The 12,333-nt window shown below is 38.7% G+C and overlaps 1 protein-coding gene across 2 annotated transcripts in view; it reads right to left on the bottom strand.

The window, feature by feature from the left end:
• Window positions 1-212: 212 nt before the first annotated feature.
• Window positions 213-12,333, bottom strand: part of RAB6A (RAB6A, member RAS oncogene family) — a 33,973-nt gene continuing 21,852 nt past the window's right edge. For both annotated transcript variants that reach the window (XM_084774040.1, XM_084774039.1), the window contains exons 5-8: window positions 10,231-10,342; window positions 6,898-6,991; window positions 3,986-4,052; window positions 213-2,241 (exon numbers count right to left, since the gene is read on the bottom strand). In XM_084774040.1, the coding sequence (XP_084630166.1) occupies window positions 2,177-2,241; window positions 3,986-4,052; window positions 6,898-6,991; window positions 10,231-10,342 (338 nt within the window). In that variant the 3' untranslated portion in view covers window positions 213-2,176. The remainder of the gene's footprint in view (window positions 2,242-3,985; window positions 4,053-6,897; window positions 6,992-10,230; window positions 10,343-12,333) is intronic.

The following is a 12,333-nucleotide window of genomic DNA, read 5'->3' as shown; positions in this document are numbered from 1 at the left end:
ACCCTGTTTCAAAAAACAAAACAAAACAAAACAAAAACCTGGGGGAAAAAAAAGAAGAAGAACCTCAAGCCAAATAAAAAGAACAATATGAAAAACAGCATACTGGTTACTTTAAAAAGCAACATAAAAAAGAACCCAATGCAACATCTAGGAAGACAACCATACAACCTTTCAGAAATCACAATTCCTTCAAATAAAGAATGTGAACCATCTGCCATATTGAATTGATATTTATTTCAGGACATGCCATGTCAAAATAAAACAAAAGAGTCAATCCTTGCTTTTAACAATAATATGTATTATAAAAGCACTTTACAACTCCATCCCATGTTTGAGTATAAGTTACAGGGTATGTGGGCTAATGATTATCTGAAAGTATTTCTCTTTTCAGATCCATAATCCAAGTGCTCTCCAAGTATTACAAGGTGACAGTTACGTGAGAAGTGGAGGAGGAAGAGGGAGAGAGAGGGGGGTCAGGTTTTCCTAGTTAAGGATTTTGTTGCAATGAGGAGGTGAGGAAGTATGAGTTATTTTTATTACCTTTTCATCTTTATACTGTGTTAAGTAATGCTTACAACATAAACTCCGCAGGGGTCTTCTGAGCTAGAACTCAGAATTTCTTTTCCTGCAAACAATGTATTTACAATGTGTTTATTAACTTACACAGCAATCTCACAATAACTAGTAAAGATTAAAAGGGTGCACTCCTAGTATATTTGTTTGCAATATTTCAAGGGAAATACATATTGCCATGGCAATGAAGCCCTAAACATTCAACAGAACACCTAAAAATTCAAAGTTAAAAAAAAAAAAGGCAAAGAAATAAATATCACCAAAGAAAAAAGATTAATTGTAGCTTAAATACAAAACTAAACTGCTAGTTAACTTATTTATATAGATCTAATAAAAAGCAAAAAACAGATTGAAAGACCCAACATTTAAAAAATGCTAAAAAATAAGGCATAAATCTGCATTATAGTGACTTTTATTTCCATTCTCTCCGTTCCCTCTTAATGCACGCTTTCTCTGACCTGCCTCTAGAACTTGCAAGGAAAGTACTTCCATATTTAAAATTTTGACCTCAAATGTCCAGAGCAAAGGGGTATTTGCTATTCTGTGAGAGTACTTTTGTTGGTAAACTTTAGATATTTCCTTTAGATACAGCAGTTTTCCTCATGTTGTCAAATTTATATTCTGCTGGCTCTTAAAGGGAACTGATTTTTACAATGCCTTGTCTGCATAGCATTTTTTGGAAAAGAAACCCAGGTGAAATCTATTGCTTTAAAAGGTGTTGATTTTTTTTTTTTTAAAGACAATTATTTTGACAACTAAAAAAATTTGTGGAGAACTGTTAGAACTTTTATAATTTCACCACGACTGAACAAATACTAAAGAATGGTTTTGAAGTACTTGGCTTCTTTTCTCTCCCAGAGTCTGGTAAAGCTCATGTGAAAGGATCATCTGTTCTGGTCAGAAATACATTTTACATCCCTTTACCTGTAAGCACTCAGTAAATTCACTAGGCTGAAGACACAAGAGAACCCTTTCCTCATTCAAGCATTGCCCATCATGATAGCAACAGCTGGGTTCAGGCCTCAAAAAAGGTCTAAGTAATTTATACCAGAGCTCAAAAATAATTTTGGACATTGTGGCTCATGGCCAGGAGCTAATGGTATCTGTAAAACTAAGGATAATTCCAAAGGGCTTGGTTGTACTGCTGCTTGCTGTCTCTTGTCTGTTTGGGGTAGGGTAAGAACAGGGAAGGGGAGAAGGAGAAGGCAAGAAAAGCTGGGGACAGCAAGAAGGCAGGCAAATGCTGCTGTGAGCACACAGCTCTTTAACAAGCCACACACACTGCTGAGATTTTTCATCATCTTATTGTACATTATCATAACATTAAAAAAGGAAAAATGTTAAGAAAATGTATCTGATCCTCAAGGTTATCACGAGTATGCTGGAACTGTTTGGCTTATTAAAAATATAAATAATGAAGACACTGACTTTTTGTGCTTGTGAAGCTAATATATCATCTCCACGAAACAGGCAGCAATGATGAATTGCAATACGTTATTACTGAAGGGAAAAGGTTCAAGCCAATATTCACACTGCAGTCAATGAAAGAGTATGGGGCCAAAGCAGTGAGCTTCCGCAGAGGGGTTGAAGATGCCAGGGGAGATTAGCAGGAACAGCCTCCTTCGCTGACTGGTTGCTCCTGAGGCTTTTCCAGTTTTATGTCAATCACTGCAACAAAAGTTAAGGAGTCGTATACAAAAGTACAATTTTAACTCTGTTCAATCCTGACATTTCTGGCAAGCCCCTTATACTTCTATTTGATTTAAGAACCTACTCAGTTGTTTACTTTTTAGACATATACAACAAGATTAAATAAAACATGAGCTTTACTCATGGGACTGTATTCTAAGAAAATTATTCTATAGAAACAAGAAAACTACATAAAGATAATATTACCTAAAGAATTATATATAGTAAGAGTTTGACCATTCTCTACAAAATAATTCAAGTAAGGGGAAATTTTATGTTATTCCAACTTAGTAGAATTTATTGTTATTAAAAGTAATAAATACTCAGAAATATGGATCATTGACTGCAAAGTGCTATGAAGTCTTCAGCTTAATAAATTTGTTTTAAAAAAATAAATAAATAAATTTGTTTTCAAATGAGAAAACACTAGAAGGTAAATACAATGCAAACATCCAATCAAAACTCTTAGAAACAACTGATCATTAGATGTGTTTCCTACGTCCTTCTTCTAAAATAAGAAGCTATGATATGGTTCCATTCTGAGTTGTTTCTTGTGCCAAGCCTGGGAAAACCTAAGGTCCAAAGGGACTCAAACTGCACAGTAGGAGACTAGGAGCCTTAAGTTTCTTGCTTACTAAACAGGAAATGAGGAAGCTAGGAGACTATTTCAGCAGCTAAGAGTGCTTGCTGCTCTTCAGAGGATCTGAGCTTAGTTCCGAGCACCCACTCTGGGTGGATCACAACTGTCTGAAACTCCAGCTCTAGGGACCTGATGACCTCTTTGGCTTTTGTGGGCATGCATGCACACAATCTTTAAGGTGGGGTGCAGGAGCAAGAGGGATGGAGCTGAGCTCAGCTGCAGGCAGGACACCCTGAGTAAAATCCCCAATACCACATGAAGACTATATCTTGCAGGTATATGTCTTTTCTCAGAAGGTGAAGGATCAGAAGTTTGGGGTTGGCCTGAAACCAATATATCTCAAGACATAAAACAAATTCCATCCTACCACATCCCCACAAGAAAAGGAAAAAGGGCAAGAGAGCAAGCAACAAAATCTGAATTATAGTAAGAAGCCAGGTCTATTTGGATAACCAGGCCTAATTTCCTACAGAAATCCTGAGTTTCTATGCCCTCAAGACACCAATTTCTACATTTACAGTACAAGCCAACTCTGACAGTTGACTGGCAACGTGACCAAATTCATGACATCTAGGAGACAAACTTCTGAGTGTTTGAGTCCATTTCCAGAGCTATCTGAGGTGGGAAGACCCACATAGGATATGGGTGACGTCTCTTCATGGGCTGGGGTCCTAGGCTAAATAAGAAGAAACAGCACTCACCTCTGCTTCCTGACCTCAGAAGCACCATGACCAGCTGCCTAGTAATCTTGACGATACTCTGCTGCTGTATCTTCGCCACTGTGATGGGCTATGCCCTTAAACAGTGGGCAGAACAAATCCTTCTACCCTCAGCTGCTTTTGTCAGCAAGTAACTAATATGCCACCCAAATACGGCTCCAAAGAATACTAGTAAAATTTAGTTTTTGTTTTTTGAGACAGGATCTCGCTACATAGACCTGGCTGTCTTGGAATTCACTGTGTAGCCCAAACTGGCCTTGAACTCAGAAATCTGCCTGCCTCTGCTTCCCAAGTGCTGGGTTAAAGACATGTGCCACCACTCTTGACTAGACGGTAAAATTTTCTTCAGAAACAAAAAGGATACTGTCTTCTCTGCTTCTGTCCTGTGTGCTTTCCATTCCAGGTAAAGCTGCAGCAACGCGTCGGAAAAGCTGTAAGAAGAGAAGGTATTAAGGTGACAACCATAGGATGGCATGTAGAAGGTTATTCCTCACTTATGATAGCATCAAGAAAGCAAATTAAGCCAGGCAGTGGTGGTGCACACCTTTAATCCCAGCACTCGGGAGGCAGATGCAGGTGGATTGGTGTGAGTTCAAGGCCAGCCTGGTCTACAAAGCGAGTCCAGGGCAGCCAAGGCTACACAGAGAAACTCTGTCTTGAAAAACCAAAACACAAACCAATAAAACAAAAAACAAAACCAAAAAAAAACAAAAAAACAAAACAAAACCCTGAGAAGCTGGTGTGTGTATGTGTGTGACATGTTATTCATCCCAGCAGAGGCAGAGGCAGAGGGATCACTGAGTTTGAGGCCAGTCTGATCTAGAGAGTGAGTTCTATGACAGCCAGGGATACATATACACACAGAGAAACCTTATCTCCAAAAACCAAATAAATAAATAAAAATTTTAAAAACTGAAAAAAAAATAACATGAAGTTGGGAAGTGTATTGTGAAGTGGGGTCTCAGGGAAGCTGGATATAATTAGAATACACTGTATACACATACAACAACAAAACTGTGTATTGAAATGTCTAACTTGGGTGTAATGGTGCACTGTGTAATTAAGACTTGGAAGGCTGAGGGAGTAGGATCAGGTATTCAAGGTTACTGTCAGCTACATAATAAGGCTAACGTCAGCCTAGGATACAGGAAACTATCAAAAGTGGGCTGGGGTAGGCCTATTCATCCAATAAATGAATATTATTATAAAAAGCATACAAAATAAAAAGGATGAATAAAGATGTGATCTCAGGGTAGAGAAGACTCAGCAGTTAAGAGCTCTTGTTATTTTTGCAGAGGACTCAGGTTTGGTTTCCAGCACCTATACTTTGGTTTACAACCATAAGTGACTCCAATTCCAAGGATCTGACATCCTCTTCAGGCCTTTGTGTGCACCAGGCACGCATACACATGGTATCCTTACATACATATATACATGCGGTGCAACACTCATACACATAAAATTTTAGTATGTACTGTGGTGGCTCAAGCCTGTAATCTCAGTACCTAGGGGACCTATGGAGAGAGACCCCATGCCTTGCACTTTCTATTATTGTTGGAGGATGTTTTTGTGCACTGTGTATTGAAGTGCCAATTTCTGTACTCAGAGATCAGTCTCAATGTTTTTTTCTCTATCACCTCTGATTAGTTAATAAAGAGCTGAACAGCCAATAGCTAGCTAGGCAGGAGAGATAAGGTAGGACTTCCAATCCTAGTGAGGGGATCTCAGGTGGGGACCAGAGAGGGGGGAGTCACCATAAGGATACAGATGGACAAAAAAGAACAGCCAGAGCAAGACTAAGATGGCAGACTAAGATAGCAGGTAACAGGCCACATGGACAGGAAGTAGGTAGGCCAAGACAGCATTGTTGGGTTAGAATAGCTGAGTATCCTCCCAGCTACAGTACCTGAAGCTTTAAATACACATAAAGGTCTCCAGGTCATTACTTAGAACTGGAGTGGGCATAGAAAAACCATATGGTTACACACTGCTGTGATAAACACCAAGACCATAATAAGCAACTTAGGGAAGAAAGAGTTTCTTTTACTTCTACCTGACAGTCCATCATCAAAGGAAGTCAAAGCACAAAGTCAGGAAAAGAACTTGGAGGCAAGAAGTGATGCAGAGACCATGGAGGGGTGCTGCTTATTAGATTATTACTCATAGTTTACTCAGTCTGCTTCCTTATAGTATCCAGACCCACAAGGCCAGGGGTGACACTATCCACAGTGATCTGGACCCTTTCAGATCAACTGAAGAAAATGTATCACAAGTCTGCCCACAAGCCAGTCTTATGGAAGGACATTTTCTCAATTGAGGTTCCCTCTTCCAAAATGACTCTAGCTCATGTCAAGTTGACATAAAACTAGTCAGCACACCCTATCTCAAATCAAAAACCAATTTTAAAAAAGAAAGAAAAAAAATCATGATCTGTAAGTCTAATAAATCTAACTATCCCTTATGTGTTTGGCAAGTGAGATATTGGCAGGCCCATCTTGTGGAAAAACAGTTTGATAATATGAGGTCTCATTACCTGCCCTCTCACTGTACTGTTCCCCCTACCCCCGAAACCCTCCTCTTTTGTAAAGTTTAAGTACCAGCAGTTTTGTTTTTTGAGACAGGGTCTCTCTGTGTAGCCTTGGCTGTCCTGGACTTGCTTTGTAGACCAGGCTGGCCTTAAATTCACAATGAACTGCCTGCCTCTGCCTCCTAAGTGCTGGGATTAAAGACATGCACCACCATGCCCGGCTTAATACCAGCAATTTTTAAAGAGTATACTTTTATAGCAAGCGTTAGTTTTCCTGTATTAACTACCAAATATTAAAATGGGGAAAATCTATCTTTAAGACAATGAAGCAGGGATATAGTCAGAGTATGAAAAGTCCAAAATTTTATACTCAGAAATATTACTCATTCATAATGAATGAATTTGTTATCCTGTGTATAATCAGAATAGTTTGGTAAGTATTTTATCTTTTTATAAAAACTATTTCATACATATTTTTTCTCAGTCCCTGGAAAATACATTTCTAGTTCATGTTGCTAACTGAAAGAAAACGCTATACTAAAAAACAGCTTACTCACAATTATTTCTTAATTTAGGAACAAACATTCCTAAGCAAAGGATACTTACCTAGCCGGATGGTAATGGGGAAAGCAGAAACAGGCAGATCTAAGTTCGAGGCCAGCCTGGTCTACTGATCCAGTTCAGGACAGCCAGGGCTACACAGAGAAACTCTGTCTCAAAAAAACAAAAACAAAAACAGGACCACTTACCTGCTTTACATTGTAGCCTGCCTTTGCACTGGTTTCAATAAACATAACATTCAGCTCTTTGGCTTTCCTCTCTCCCTCCTCAATTGACACTTGCCTATAGAAAAAAAATTTAAAAGGACAAATTCTTATTTTTGAAAAATGAAACCATAAGACTACAAAGTTCTACACAGGTGGATCTCTGTGAGTTCAAGGTTAGCCTGGATACAAAGCAAGTTCCAGGACAGCCATGGCAACACAGAGAAACACTATCTTGAAAAACAAAAAATGAAAACAAAAGCACCCCAGCTGTTAGTTTAAAAACTTAACTGTCTGTAGTACTCAGGCGCCGTACATGTCTGTTATATTTATTTTTCTTCCTAGTACTTGGAATTAAACTTAGAGTATTACACATGCTAAGCAAGAGCTCCACCAGAGATCAATATACAGCTTACTGACTAAAAAAAACCCTGTCATTTATTTCATGTGCATAGTGCTCTGCCTGCATATATATCTTTTTTACCACATGCATGCCTAGTATCCATGGAGGCTTTCATAAGAGGGCACTGGAGCATTTGGAGCTAGGGTTATAGATGGTTGTGAGCCACGTGGTGCTTGGGAACTTCCAGAACCAAGTCTTTTGGAAGAGCAGCCAGTATTCTTAAATACTGATCTATCTCTCCGGCCCCTTAATGATAAAAACAAACAAACAAACAAACAAAAACAAAAAACAAAAAACAAAAACCAGAATCTCAGAGCAGGGCAGCATAAAACCTGTAATCTCAAGCACTCCAGAGGCAGGGACAGGTGGATCTTTGAGTCTCAGGCCAGTCTGCTCTACAGAGTGAGTTCCAGGACAGCTATAGCTGCACAAAGAAACCTTGACTAGGGCAGGAGTGGATTAGGGGCGTGGCCAGGAGTGGCAGGGCATGCCTTTAATCATAGCACTCAGGAGGCAGCAGCAGACAAGCTCTGAGTTTTAAGCCAGCCTGATCTACAGAATAAGTTTCAGGATAGCCAGGGCTACACAGAAAAGGCCTGTCTTGAAAAAGACCAATAGGGGCTAGAGAGCTGGCTCAGTGGTTAAGAGTACCACCTGCTCTTCCAGAGGTCCTGAGTTCAATTCCCAGCAACCACATGGTGGCTCACAACCATCTATAATGTTATCTGATACCTTCTTCTTTGGCAAATAAAGCACTCATATACAATAAATAAAATAAATAAATCTTTAAAAAAAAAAGAAAAGAAAAAGACCAATAAACAAATAAAGACAGGGCCTTATGTAGCCCAGGATGACTTTAAACTTCTGATCTTCCAGTCTCAACCTTCCAAGTACTGGAATTATATGCACATGCTACCATGCCAACTTTTCTGTAGTGCCTTTGACAGAATCTAGAGCTTTGTGCATGTTCTAAGTAAGCCCTCTACGAACTTAGCTGCATCATCAGCCTCCAACTTTAACAATGTGCGTGCGCGCACACACAAGTACTAGTGACCGTACCTAGGTGAATGTGTGCAATGGCCAGAAAAGAACAAGGTATGCTGTATAGTTCTCTGCCTTAGTCCCTTGAACAGGGTCTCTCACTACTAGGCTGGCAGTCCCAATAATTCTCTTTTGTGTCCCAGCACTGGAGTCACAGACAAGGCGGGGGCCACACCTGGCTTTTTTGAGTAGGAATCTGAACTCAGGTCCTCAGGTTTACACAGAAAGTCCTCTTCTCCACTGAACCATCTCCCTAGCCCCATAAAACTAAGATTTACTTTCCTAATTTGTTTTCATCTGGCTGAACTCATTGGATATTCTTGTTTTGAGGCATAATCTCACATGTCCCTGGCTGGCTTAGTATTTGCTGGCCCAAGATGACTTTAAATTCCTGATCTTCCGGCCTTTACCTCTCAAATGCTGGGATTACAGGCATACAACCTCATGGTTTTAAGCAGGGCGGGGGACAAAAACACAAGGCCTTGTGCATGTTAGGCAAGTACTCTACACTCAGCCCTTATCTACTGATTTAAAAAAAAAAAAAAAATCACCTACTGGTCTGTGCATGTATATGGGCACACATGTAGAAAGTCAGAGGGCAATTTGTGGAAGTCAGTTTTCTCCTTTTATCACATGGATCCCAGAGACCAAACTCAGGTCATCCAGTGTCATGGAAAGTGCTTTACTTCCTAAGCCATCACTCATCTGCCTCCTTTGTACTTTTAAAAAGTTAGTGACTAGGGGCTGGAGAGATGGCTCAGAGGTTAAGAACACTGCCTGTTCTTTCAACCACATGGTGGCTCACAACCATCTATAATGGGATCTGGTGCTCTTGTCTGGTGTGCAGGTATACATGCAGGCAAAACACTATATACTTAATAAATAAATAAGTCTTTGTAAAAAAAAAAGTTAGTGACTATTCTGCATGTGGTGGTTTATACCTGTAATCTCAAATCTCAGGTAAGATTCAGGAGGATTTTGAGTTCAAGCCCAGCCTGTTCTATGAGTTCTAGGCCAGCCTGGGTTTAAGAGTAAGACCCTGGCACACATACACACCCAAAACAAAGCAGGGAGTGATGGCGCATGTCTTTGATTCCAGCACTAGGGAAGCAGAGGCAGAGGCAGAGGCAGACAGATCACTGTGAGTTTGGGGCCAGTCTGGTCTACAAAGCGAGTCTAGGACAGCCAAGGCTACACAGAGAAACCCTGTCTTGAAAAACGGAAAACAAAAAACAAAACAAAACAAAAACAAAAACAAAAACGCTGAACACAGCTGGGCATGGTGGGGCACCCCTTTAATCCCAGCATTTGGGAGGCAGAGGCAGGTGGATTGATGTGAGTGTGAGGCCAGCCTGATCTACAAAGCGAGTCCAAGACAGTCAAGGCTATGCAGAAAAACCCTGTCTCAAAAAACAAAACAAACAAACAAACAAAAACAACAAAACAAAATAAGAGCGCGGACACCATTCACATGAAATCTACAGTGAACGTTAATACACTACGCGTCTTGTGACTTGAATGAGCCTTGCTCATTTGACTAAGGTGTTCCAATCAAGCTATTCATACTGAGCTAGGTTTGGCACAACCACATAATCAAAAATCCTACAAATGCACACAGAACACATCACTGAATTACAATAAAATTATGTTTTGTAAGAAGACTTATGTAAGTATGTGTGTCTAATCATTATGAATATTTTTTAAATATAAGTAGTTACTTGGGGTTCTTTAACAAAACATTGCTGCACTTATTAAACCTTAAAAAAATAAAGGGTGTGTGTGATAAAATGAAACATCTCCCTTTCAAAAGCAATTTTTAATAAACAAACAACATGCTGCTTAACATTAAAACCAAGTATTAAGTTATTTCATACCTCTTATCAGCAAGATCTGTTTTATTTCCTACTAGCATGATGATGACATCACTTCCTCTTTCTGTTCTGACATCATCAATCCATTTTGTAGTTTGCTGGAATGAGTTAACATCTGGCATTGAGAGTGAACAGAGAGATTAGTGTTACTGAAAATGCCTCCCCCAGTGAAGGACACTTCCCACAAATACCCTGAAAGAGGGAAGAGAGACAGCACATTAAGACCCCATTTTTAATGTGCCCACAACGTAACTCCATTTTATCTGATTACAGCTGTCAGTGATCTAAGAGTCTGAAGAAGGAAAAAAAAAAATTAATGTTCATTTTGGAAAAAAGGTTTTGGTTTTTTTTTTTGACAATAATTAAACTATTGTAAAGCAATAATTATAAAAATAAAAAGCTTTCTGACATTTAAGGACAGCTATAGCAGATAATATGGTGTTACATTGCCATAATGCTTTTTTTGATCACTTATACTAATACATACTAAACATGACAAAGAAAGCATTTCAAAAGTATGTCAGCCAGGAAGTCCCAACACATTCAGGAAATTCATACAGACTTTACACCACTGTGCTTGCATTGCTTACTCAGTTTGTGATCACTTTAACCATATTTAAAAAAAATCCTTCCTTCTACCTCTCCCTACCTCTTCCTGGGATTAAAGGTATGTGCCAGTCTGGCTCTTGCATTTGTTTGTTTTCTTTTTTTCTTTCTTTTTTTCTAGACAGGGTCTCTCTGTAGCCTTAGCTGTCCTGGGCTCCCTTTGTAGACCAGGCTGGCCTCAAACTCACCAGTGATCCGCCTGCCTCTGCCTCCCAAGTGCTGGGATTAAAGGCGTGCACCATCATGCCCAGCTTGCATTTGTTTTAATTAGTTTGATATAACAGGTTCACTTCTAACTGAATTCATCATTTAAAGTATTGGATTTTAGCTTGACTATTTTAATATTTTTTTAGTAGGTAAAGTAACAAATTCACTAGTATTTTTACAACATTTGTGGAATTATAAGCTTTACTTGCTTTGGTTAAAGTAAAAACAAACACTTTCAAGCTACAAAACGGATCAATGCATTATAATGAACTTTAAAAAAAAAAAAAGGTAGCAACCCAAAGTAAAGCTGCAAGAAGAAAAACTGCATAAAGCACATATCCAAAAAAGGTTAAAAAAAAAAAGAAGAAGAAAAATACATCTCGGAATGTAATATAATTTTTGGCACTGTAATTACTGTTTATTAATCATGGCTTCTGGCTGAGTGAAAAAAAAAATGTCTTGGACTATTATGACTAGCTCAGATTAGTTACTTCTATACGATAATTTTATAGGAGTCGAGGATGCTGTATAACCTTGGTTTTCCTATGAACTTTGGAGCAGTCTATGGAATGATGTTAAATATTGCCTTACATGTATAAGAAAACAATTTACAAAGATAATTTCAACCAGAGAGCAGACACACACCAATGCTCCATGGAATATTTAAAAGCCCAAAATGCATTCAGGTTTTGAAAAAAAGAAGAATACCATTTCATTTCCCATTTAAATTTTTCTTTGAAAGAAATGAAAATGTAATTTATTAGCGTCAAAGAAAATCATTTACGAAATACACATGTTCAAACATGTTCAAAAATGACTAAGTGTTTTTACATATATGTTTCTGTTTTTCTCAATATAAAAGAATGACTGGAAGTGGGAAGAAGAGAAAATAATAGCTGGTGGAAACTTTTAAAAAGACTCAACACAGCTGGGTGTGGTGGTGAACACCTTTAACCCAGCACTTGGGAGGCAGAAGCAGGTGGATCTCTGTGTATTCGAGGCTATCCTGGTCTACGGAGCAAGTTCCAGGACAGCTAGAGCTGTTACACAGAGAAACCCTGCTTCAGAAAACCAAAAACAAAACAAAACAAACAAAAAACAAAACAAACAAACAAAAAGAAACAAAACAAAAAAACCCAAAAACAGAAATAACAAGACTCAACAGAAGCCATGTAGGATCTGCTGGAAAACTTGGCAACAGGCTTAAATACAGATTACCTCTGAAATCTGAAATAAATTAATAATATTCCTATAATTTAACTATAATTATGGGGTAGTTTATGGATAAGAGGC

The sequence above is a fragment of the Acomys minous genome (assembly GCF_964271855.1).
Source record: "Acomys minous genome assembly, chromosome: 2".
Classification (NCBI taxonomy): Eukaryota; Metazoa; Chordata; class Mammalia; order Rodentia; family Muridae; genus Acomys; species Acomys minous.
The sequence above is the reverse complement of the archived record's forward strand: the minus strand, read 5'-3'. Positions and strand labels throughout refer to the sequence as shown.